The sequence below is a fragment of the Ursus maritimus genome, unplaced genomic scaffold, assembly GCF_017311325.1.
Source record: "Ursus maritimus isolate PB19 unplaced genomic scaffold, ASM1731132v1 scaffold_12, whole genome shotgun sequence".
Taxonomy (NCBI): domain Eukaryota; kingdom Metazoa; phylum Chordata; class Mammalia; order Carnivora; family Ursidae; genus Ursus; species Ursus maritimus.
This window is the reverse complement of record NW_024423564.1, coordinates 2,056,792-2,067,075: the sequence shown is the minus strand read 5'-3', so window position 1 is coordinate 2,067,075 and position 10,284 is coordinate 2,056,792. Positions and strand designations below refer to the sequence as shown.

Sequence of the window (10,284 nt, the reverse complement as noted above, 5' to 3'; positions counted from 1 at the left end):
GACTGAGCCACCCAGGCGCCCCTGAATGTTATTCTTGATTAACAAACCAAATGGTTTACTAGTTTGTCTCCCATTCTTTGGGAGATTGGTTATAAAAGGATTGAGTCGTCAAACCTTTTCTGGGTTCTTACCATGTGTGGGGCTCTGTACTGGGCTCAGGGATTATAAAGATTAAGACAACTTTCCTGCCCTTAATTAAATGGAAGAGAGAGATATATATTCAATTCTGGAGGACACGGGCTTAGTGGTTAGGTGCACAAAGCGCTATGGGGCAGTGATAGAGCTGAAACGTCGTTAGCCAGCCCACAAACTTCTAAAAATGACGATGCTAGCAAACATATCCACAGCAATTTCAAGGGGTCCTCCACCAATTCTTTTAGATCCTCCAGCAGGGAATTCAACCAGAGAACTCGGATAACAGGGAAGGTAGAGGTGGACCCTTTTTTTGTGTGTCACCTCAGTCCTCCGTCTGTCCCCCACATACCCTTTTATTTTGGCGGCGCCTACAATTCCCAGAGCGCAACGCGGACGGAAGCGGAAGCGGAAGCAACTGGCTGAGCGAGGCCTGTGATTGGTGGTGAGCGCTGGGCCAATGGGAGGAGTTGTTGTTAAGCCGTCTAGAAGAACCGGTCGGGGAGGGAGGAAGGTGGCAAGATGGTGTTGGAAAGCACTATGGTTTGGTGAGGAGCTACCTCGGGACCCGTGGGGGGCCGGACTGCGTGGGGGGCGCGTGTTGCGCGGAGGCCGGGTGGGCCTGGGGTGGGGGTGGGGCACCGATCGGTGAGATGCGGCCCTGGGCCGGGAAGGAAGGAGCCCCATCGACTCCCTGAGTCATCCCAGGGCCCGGGAGAGGAGGACGGGCCGGGAGTACCCCAGTATCCCTCAGCCCTCGGATTGTCATTGACTGGCCGATCCTCGCTTCTTTGCTCTATTTTAGCGTCGTCTCCCTTAGACCAGTCCCAGATCTGCTGTCTGTAGCCAGAGTCTGCTTCTCAGACTCATCAGCCCTCCTCTCCTCTTCTCAAAATAGTGGATCTTAGCAAGAGAGATTGTAAATCCTTTTCCCGCCCCAGTCTTTCATCTCTGTATCCATTACCTTTCCCTGTATCATCTTCAAAGGTACTATTTATAAATTGCTTCCTATGTGTCAGGCATTAATGTACGTTTCCTCACTTAAACCTCACACCACTTCTAGGTAAATATTCGTCGGTTTTACAGATGAGGATACCGAGTCTCAGCAGTTTTAGATGACTTACCCAAAGTCACACGGGTAGTTAAGTGGGGGAGCCAAGATTTAAACCCTAGGCTCTCTGACATTAAAGCTCTTCTCTGGTGAGCTGGCCCTCCTCTTCAGTCTCAGACTTGGGCTGAGTATCTTATTATGAGTTGGATTAGAAGCAGAGGACACAAGCTTTTGCAAGGTTTTCAGTTTCTTCGAACTATGAGAGTAGAATATACTATGGAATAGTGCACAAACAAATCGCCGTTGGATGGAACAGCCACCTAAGAGTTTCTTTTGGGGAGGTGGGGGGGAAGGATAACTTTGCCAGATAAAATATAGGATGCCCAGCTAAATTTGAATTCATATAAACAGCAGTTTTTAACATAAAAATGCCTATAAGTCTGTCCTAAATATTGCGTAGGACATATTTATCCTAAAAAGTTATTTGTTAATTATCTGTACTTCAGATTTAACTGGGAGTCCTATATGTTTATGTGCTAAATCTCGCAACTTCTGGGACAGAGCGTGTTAGAGTAGAAAAAGGACAGGATTTGGAATCCAAACTCCTGTGTGTTCTGCTACTTACTTACCAGCTGCATGTTCTTGAGAATGTAGTAAATCTCTCTCTGGGAATAGTCATAATGTCCCCTTGCCCTACACTCCAGTTAGGTGAAATGCTTGTGACGGCGCTCTGTCCTGCATAGCATTGTACACCTGTTAGTTGCAGTGTACCTGAGGAGTCCTCAAGAGGGAGTTTAAGAGGGGCCTTGAAGGAACTTTGACAAATGCTGAGAGACCCTGACAGGTAGGGGTAGGGGCAGAAACAAAGCTGTTGAAATGTAAATGCCTAAGGTGTGGTTAAGGATTAGGGTATAGGTTATCATGACTTGATTTTAAGGTTGATTTACGGTAGTTTCTTTCTTTCTTTTTGAAAGGTAGAAAACCACAAATGTCAAGCTCAGGAGGTTGAACTCTGGTACCTTTCAATAGAGGACTCCTGAAAGAGTTCTGAGCATGGTGGAGGCAGAGCTGTATACAAAATACGGTTTAAAAATATTGGCCTGGGGGCACCTTGGTGGCTCAGTGCGTTAGGTGTCTGGCTCTTCATCTCAGCTTAGGTCTTGATCTCAAGAGTACTGAGTTCAGGGGTGCCTGGGTGGCTCAGTGTTAAGCGTCTGCCTTCGGCTCAGGGCGTGATCCCAGGGTCCTGGGCTCGAGCCCCACATTGGGCTCCCTGCTCCGCTGGGACCCTGCTTCTTTCTCTCCCACTCCACCTGCTTGTGTTCCCTCTCTCGCTGGCTGTCTCTCTCTCTGTCAAATAAAATAAAATAAAATAAAATAAAATAGTAAATAAAATAAAATAAAATAAAATAAAAAGTTCTGAGTTCAAGCCCCAGGTTGGGCTTCATGCTGGGCATGGAGCCTACCTAAAAAAAAGAAAAAGAAAGAAAGGAAGGAAGGAAGGAAGGAAGGAAGGAAGGAAAAGAAAGAGAGAAAGAGAAAGAAAGGAAGGAAGGAGGAAGGAAGGAAGGAAGGAAGGAAAAGAAAGAGAGAGAAAGAAAGAAAGAAAGAAAGAAAGAAAGAAAGAAAGAAAGAAAGAGAATACTGGCCTGGCTTGATGGGAGGAAAGATTAGCCCCAGAGAGACCTGTTGGTGTCCAGTCGTCGCAGCCCAGTCACAGGACAATGATGAGAGCCGCTCCTTTTTTCTGTAGAGCCTCATGCTCTGCTGTGCATGAAAATTCTGTGGAGTTTATTTGACTCCGCCTTCCCTTTGCAGAGGCAGACTCCCAGCCAGGGAAGTCCAGGCGTCTTTATTCTTTTTTTCTTTTTTTAAGATTTTTATTTATTTGACAGAGACACAGCAAGAAGAGGGAACACAAGCAGGGGGAGTGGGAGAGGGAGAAGCAGGCTTCCCGCTGAGCAAGGAGCCTGATGCGGGGCTCGATCCCAGGACCCTGGGATCATTCCCTGAGCCGAAGGCAGACGCCTAACGACTGAGCCACCCAGGCGCCCCTGTATCCTTTTTTAAATGAAGACTTTATGGAATAGCTGGATGATATCATAAGCCCTTGTTTTGAGATGGATTTTTGTTGGGAAAAATTATATACTGTTGAGCAAAAGTAGTCAAGAAATAGGTATATTATTCAATTCATATAAAGTTCAAGACTGGAGAAACTAAACAGTGTGTTTTTTAGGGATGTGTGCCTAGTTTGTTAAGGCATCTGTGTTTTTAGTACCCCCGTACTACCATCACCCTCCCAGCGTTCTGATGGATGACAAAATGTGAGCCCCGCTTCCACATTCTCCAGTGTCTGTTCTCCCTGCCTCTCACGTTGCTGGTGCTCGCAGCCTTTCTTCCAGCCCTCCTCCACCTGCTGCTCTTGCCCACAGCCCTTATACGTAGTAGCTGTTCCAGCCGGACAGTCCTCAAAGCCTCCATTGTTTTTTATATTTGGACTCACTGCTGTATTTGAAGCTAGAGAGGCTGTTGCTTCTCTGCTGGGAGAATCATCAGGAACAGTGTATCAGGGAAAAAAGAATATAATGCGTGGTGAGTAGAGTCAGCCCTTGACCTCACTACGTAGATGGAGTTTCCCCTATGAGAACTAGTCTGTGTTTCCTGCTTATTGTTAGGCGCTGTGCTAAGTACTTCTATGCATTCCATCATCATAGCAATCCTGTAAGCCTACCTTCTCCTCCATACAGTAAAACCCACTTCACAGATGAAGTAACTAGACCCTAGAGAAATTAAGTAACTTTCTTAGGATCATAGTATTAATAAATAACAGATTGGGGATTTAAATCTGAACCTGAACACTGCCGTTTACTCCCTTTTCTGTTTCTTTCAGTAGTTTCTTAATTGCCTTTCTTCATCGTTTTTGGCTTAGATTTATTGCCAGTCAAAGGATATTAAAGAAAAAGATTGCCCCCACCCATATTTTTTTAAAGATTTTATGTATTTATTTGTCAGAGATGAGCTTGAGCGGAGGAAGGAGCAGAGGGAGAAGCAGACTCCCCACTGAGCAGGGAGCCCGGATTCAGGGCTGGATCCCGGGGCCTCCAGGATCATGACCTGAGCCGAAGATGTGCGCTTAACTGACGGAGCCGCCCAGGCGCCCCCAGCCCATATTTTGTTAGCCAGTGGAAATGAAGTGGGTCAAGTCAGGAATCCTGTTCGCAGCTTGTATAACTGCGTCACTTTCTTGCCTTCTTATGGTCTCTGGGAAGCCAGAGCTTGTATTTCATATTATCTGGATTTCTTAGATTGGGAAAATGCAAGCATAAAAGAAGTGAGACCCCATCCATGGAACCTCATTTTTGCAGTTTGGTCCAGCTGCCAAAGCTGTTAAACATTTAACCAGACGATTGCATTGCACTTTCCTGCGCTCAGTGCTGCTGAGCACGTATTATTTTATAAGTATTTTCTACCTTTGGAATACTTTTTTTTTTAATGGATTCTTAAAGATGTTTATTTATTTGACAGAGAGAGCATAAGCAGGGGGAGCAGCAGGCTCCCCGCTGAGCAGGGAGCCCAGTGCGGGGTTCGATCCCAGAACCCAGGGGTCATGACCTGAGCCGAAGGCAGACACTTAACTGGCTGAGCCACCCAGGCGCCCCAGGAATACTTCTATCTTGAAGGCAAACTTAGAATATTCTCCCGTGACAGTGCCTAATGTGTTTAACTGCAGCTTATAAGAAGGTGATTGTGGTACTGGAACAGATTGCAGTGTTTGGTGCTTATCAGAATCATTTGTGGAATGGAGATTTAAAATGTGTTTCCTCCTTTGGTCTTTTTTTTTTTTTTTTTTTAAAGAAAGGGAGGCGTGGGGCAGAGGGAGAAGGAGAATCTTACGTAGTCTCCACACCTAGCGTGGAGCCCGATATGAGGCTTGATCTTACAACCCTGAGATCATGACCTGAGCCAAAATAAAGAGTTGGCTGTCCTACCGACTGAGCCCCCCGGGCGCCCCTCCTTTGATCATTTTGAGTCAGTAAGTCTGGTGTAAGGCTTGGAAGTCTGTGTGTGTGTGTGTTTTAAGTTGTAGGTGGTTCTGTGTTTCACAGAAACTGACAGCCGCTGCTGTGCATGACAAAGTCCCTCAAAGAAGTGTTGAAGGAGGGTAGGGGTCCCTGGAACTAGAGAGGATGTCTCAGATCTTACAATACGTCCTCTCTCTTTCTTTTAATCTGACAGTGTGGACAACAGTGAGTATATGCGGAATGGGGACTTCTTACCTACCCGGCTGCAGGCTCAACAAGATGCTGTCAACATAGTTTGTCACTCTAAGACCCGCAGCAACCCTGAGAACAACGTGGGCCTCATCACACTGGCCAAGTACATGGGGCAGAGGAGGAAGGGGCTTGCTAGGTGGGTGGGTGTTTTCCCATATCTAACCCACTGTGGTATCCAGGTTGCTCTCCTTCTGTAGGTCCCATGAAGTTGCATTTGCCCATCAACCTTCCTAGACTAACTTCTTCACTATTCAGAAGAAGTATAAATAGCAACTTGAGTTTATTTATTTATTTATGTATTTATGTATGTATGTATCTTAAAGACTTATTCACATATTTGAGAAAGAGAGAGCATGAGCACAGGGTGGGTGGGGAGGGGCAGCGGGAGGGGGAGAGAAGCTCCAGTGGACTCCCTGCTGAGCAAGGAGCCTGATGTGGGGCTCGATCTCAGGACCTGGAGATCGTGATGTGAGCCAAAATCAGGAGTCTGATGCTTAACTAACTGAGCCACCCGAGCGCCCTGCAACTTGAGTTTAACATTAATCTGAATTTAATACAGCTATGAAACTAAATCTGGGGTGCAATTTCACAATATGTTTTAGTCAGTGAAAAGTCATTTTAGGCAAGAGTGCCCAGGGCCTGTATCACACATCCTCTTACCCCAAAAGTGATTTGTTTTAAGAACTGATAACCCGCAAATGAGTAACCTCCCATCCCAGTATTTATGTTGCTAGCTGGCAAGTGGGTCTGGAAGTGGAGCAGCGAGGAGACATAGTCACCAGCATCGAACTGCGGCGGGAGATTCTTGGGGCCTGGGAGCAGGATAACATGAGAAGGACTCAAGGGAAACATGGGGAGGAAGAGGGCAGGTTTCTTGCAAAATCAACCGCTTATTTCCTGTGCTCATATCTACCAAATACTAGATGTTTTTCCCCATTTTATTGAGATACAATTGATACATAACATGGCATAAGTTTAAGGTACAGAACATAACGATTTGATATATGTATATATTGTGAAGTGATCACCGCGCTGAGTTTAGTTAATGCCCGTTTCTCACATAGTCACAAATTTTTCTTTCCTTGTAATGAGAACTTTTAAGACCTACCCTCTAAACACTGGATGTCTGATTAAGAAAAGTAGAGATTACAGTTACTATCGAGGTCTTTAAAGAAAAGGTGAGTCAGGGCACCTGGCTGACTTAGTCGGTAGAGCATGTGACTCTTGATCTCAGGTTTGTGTGTTCAAGCCCCATGTTGGGCGTAGAGCTTCCTTTAAAAAAAAGGGAAAAAAAGATGAGTCAAACACAGGTTTGGAGGCACTTGTCCTGACCTGAGATCACAGAAACCCTTTCCCTCCATCCCAGTGACTGTGAGGTGCTGACCACACTCACCCCTGACACCGGCCGCATCCTTTCCAAGCTCCACACCGTCCAGCCCAAGGGCAAGATCACCTTCTGCACCGGCATCCGCGTGGCCCACGTGAGTCCCTCTGGGTCCCTGTGATTGCTCCCCCTTGCTCTGCGCTGCTGCCCCCAGCGTCATTCGTTTCTTCCTGGAATGTGGAGCTAGAACCAGAGCGGGGGAAGAGAGGTGACCCAGGGAAAGGAGTAGAGGATATGGTGGGATGGATTCCACGACTGGTGATGGTGGTGAAGGAAAAGACCCCTGGAATTAAGTCTTAGCCCCTCTTCCTTGTCCACACAGAGGCACAGCAGGGAGGGAAGGGTGGAGGAGGGGTTAGACCTTACGCGAACATGACGGTGGACTTGAACATAGAAACCATAAGAAAAGAAGCAGGGTGCCAGGAGCGAGCTAAGTGATTGCTCTGGCTGCCTGTGAGAATTTGCTCTCGCTTTACAAGCTGGCTCTGAAGCACCGACAGGGCAAGAATCACAAGATGCGCATCATTGCCTTTGTGGGAAGCCCCGTGGAGGACAACGAGAAGGATGTGAGTCCAGGTGACGGCCGGGGAATGCGGGAATGGGGCCTCTTGGGGAAAGGCGGATATGGAGAATTCAGTGTTTCTGCTGGGGGGGCCTTGAGGAGGTTAACCGATTTCCGTATGCGCTTGTGAGGTGTGTCATTTCCCCTCATGGTCTGGAACAGATTTCCTCATTTCTCTTCCCTCTCCCTAGCTGGTGAAACTGGCTAAACGTCTCAAGAAGGAAAAAGTAAATGTTGACATTATCAATTTTGGGGAAGAGGTGAGTAAGGACGGGTTGGGGGGCATGGACTCAACTTGGTTATAAACAGAACAGTCCTCACCCAGAGGAACGCCTGCACTGTGAGAGGGTGGTGACGGATGGAGCTGAAATGGCAGAGGAGGGGGAGCAAGGCGGTGAGGAGAGCGTCCTGTGTTCTTCCCTCCCCCAGGAGGTGAACACGGAAAAGCTGACAGCCTTCGTAAACACATTGAATGGCAAAGATGGAACCGGTTCTCATCTGGTGACCGTGCCCCCCGGGCCCAGCTTGGCCGACGCCCTCATCAGTTCTCCGATTCTGGCTGGTGAAGGTGGTGCCATGCTGGGGCTTGGTGCCAGTGACTTTGAATTTGGAGTGGACCCGAGTGCCGATCCCGAGCTGGCCCTGGTGAGCAAACGTCGGCCTCAGGTGGAGCCCAAGGGTCCTCCTTTGTCCTCTTATACTGAGGACCCACATACCACAGAGTGTCTCTAGGCCTGAACTGTCCTGAACACCCTCACTCATTTTCCCAGACTCCCTTTTGGTCCCTTCTCCCCTTAATCCTGTGTGATCTCTAGGGGCGCCAATGTCCGATTCCCTTGTTCACGTCTCCTCAGTACACCCCAGGTTTCTCCCAAGTCCGTCCTTTTTCCCTGTATCACCTCGCCCCTCCCCACGTTCTTCCCCATGTGCATAAACCAGAAGCTGCCCTTTGCGTTCCCTTCCCACCGCTCAGCTGACTTCCCCAAGTGCCTGTGAGGAAGGAGGGCGGAATATCTGACCTTGCCCTGCCCTTTGCCAGGCCCTCCGTGTTTCTATGGAAGAGCAGCGGCAGCGGCAGGAGGAGGAGGCCCGGCGGGCAGCTGCAGCCTCTGCGGCCGAGGCGGGGATTGCTACAGCTGGGGCTGAAGGTGAGGGACGGGGCCGAGCGTACCCCGTGGAGCGGGGCGGAGACGCTGGAGTAGCGGTGGGGAGGCCTGGCAGCATGGGAGTAGAGGGGCTGGGGGGGCAGTTTGCGGGTGGGCCTGTGTGGAGCAGGCACCTGTTCTCCTGTGCCGCTCTCCTCCTTTTTCCAGACTCAGACGACGCCCTGCTGAAGATGACCATCAGCCAGCAGGAGTTTGGCCGCACTGGGCTCCCTGACCTAAGCAGTATGACCGAGGAGGAGCAGATCGCCTACGCCATGCAGATGTCCCTGCAGGGTGCAGGTGAGCCAGGGCCCGGGAAGCGGTGCCCAGGCAGAGGTTGGATAGGGAAGTGGAGCTAAACAAACTGACCTCTTTTCCTCAGAGTTTGGCCAGGCAGAATCAGCTGACATTGATGCCAGTTCCGCCATGGACACATCTGAGCCCGCCAAGGTGAGGGCCAGCGATGACTCCCCACCCCCACCACGTTTAAGTCCCCTGGCAGTCATGTCCGTAGCCCTCTAGGCCTGGAACCATTCTTCAGGGTTTCATAGATGAGCTTCTTGACGAGCAGAGGGAAAGAAACACCTCGATCTACATTTCGTATTTGTAAACCCTGCTGAGGCAACAGAATGAACACATTCCGAGTTGGATAAGTGTCTGACGTTTGGCCGTTTTCCTTCCTTCTTGGTGGGAGCTGTCTGAACAGGTGTATAGGCTCTTGTTTTCCCGGGAGGGTGAGAGAGGGTCTAAGGCAAAGAAAAAGGAGTGGGTGGGTGTCTGATAGCATGAAATCTGAACATGATGACGTCTGGTTTTATCCTGTGTGCTCAGGAAGCAAAGTTCCGGTTTCTCTGTTTGGTCACTCGTGTGTGAGTTCCTACCATACGTAGGCACTGGGTCTGTTCCCGAATTGTCCTTTCTACCCTTGGCCGGAGGTGGCCCCAGCCCCAGACAGTCAGGTGCAGAGAGGGGCTCAGGCAGCAGCGCTTTCCCCAGGTGGCCCAGCCCCTGCCCGAGCCGACACTGCCCTTTTTCAGGAGGAGGATGATTATGACGTGATGCAGGACCCTGAGTTCCTTCAGAGCGTCCTGGAGAACCTGCCAGGCGTGGATCCCAACAATGAAGCTATTCGAAATGCCATGGGATCCCTGGCCTCGCAGGCCAACAAGGATGGCAAGAAGGACAAGAAGGAGGAGGACAAGAAATGAGACTGGGGGCAGGGTGGCTGAGCCCGCTCAGGGGGCTGCATAGCGTGGGCGGGAAAAAGGGTTAGATACGTTATCTGTAACCAGTACAACCTAAATAAAGCTTGGCAACTTTTGTTTCTCTTTTGCTTCCAATAGTGGTAGCTCTAAGTGTGACAGAGGGGAGGAGTGCCTGGCACAAGGGGAGTGTTCCCTATTGAGTCCTCTGTGTCTCCAGCACCTGGCCTCTCAATTCTGACGCCTGCTCCCTCCCTCCCTGCTCCATGCCAGTCTCTCCTGACACTTGCCCTGGGGCTGTTTCCCTGTCTCAGGAAGAGGAGCTTTGCTGAGAGTCAGTTTGGGGTAGGCTCTGGGGCCACAGGGGTGAGTAGAAAACAGTACTCGCCTTAAGGTGCCTGGCTGGCTCAGTCAGAAGAGCATGCGACTCTTGATCTCGGGCTCACGAGTTCGAGCCCTCCGTAGGGTGTAGGGGTTACTGTAAATACATATATACATAGTAACAGTACTGGCCTTCGGGGACTCGAGCGCAAC

General features: G+C 49.5%; 1 protein-coding gene across 4 annotated transcripts; it reads left to right on the top strand.

Moving 5' to 3' along the window:
• The first annotated feature begins 552 nt into the window (after positions 1-552).
• Positions 553-9,868, top strand: PSMD4 (proteasome 26S subunit ubiquitin receptor, non-ATPase 4). Of its 4 annotated transcripts, none has more exons than XM_040626765.1 (10): positions 553-680; positions 5,420-5,593; positions 6,824-6,938; positions 7,321-7,407; positions 7,595-7,630; positions 7,833-8,048; positions 8,443-8,551; positions 8,717-8,848; positions 8,931-8,998; positions 9,586-9,868. In XM_040626765.1, the coding sequence occupies exons 1-10, from the start codon at positions 655-657 to the stop codon at positions 9,754-9,756; spliced, it is 1,134 nt and encodes a 377-aa protein (XP_040482699.1). In that variant the 5' UTR covers positions 553-654; the 3' UTR covers positions 9,757-9,868. The 4 variants fall into 4 exon arrangements, with proteins under 4 accessions (XP_040482699.1, XP_040482697.1, XP_040482698.1 ...); XM_040626763.1 differs by having other exon boundaries at positions 7,595-7,663; XM_040626764.1 differs by having other exon boundaries at positions 554-680; positions 5,420-5,560; positions 7,595-7,663.
• Positions 9,869-10,284: the final 416 nt, after the last annotated feature.

Excerpts from the sequence above, each read along its gene's own strand:
- PSMD4 (XM_040626763.1), top strand. The coding sequence starts at position 655 with ATGGTGTTGGAAAGCACTATGGTTTG. Across the intron at positions 5,594-6,823 it reads AGGAGGAAGGGGCTTGCTAG|TGACTGTGAGGTGCTGACCA; the intron begins GTGGGTGGGTGT and ends CCTCCATCCCAG. Across the intron at positions 8,999-9,585 it reads ACACATCTGAGCCCGCCAAG|GAGGAGGATGATTATGACGT; the intron begins GTGAGGGCCAGC and ends GCCCTTTTTCAG.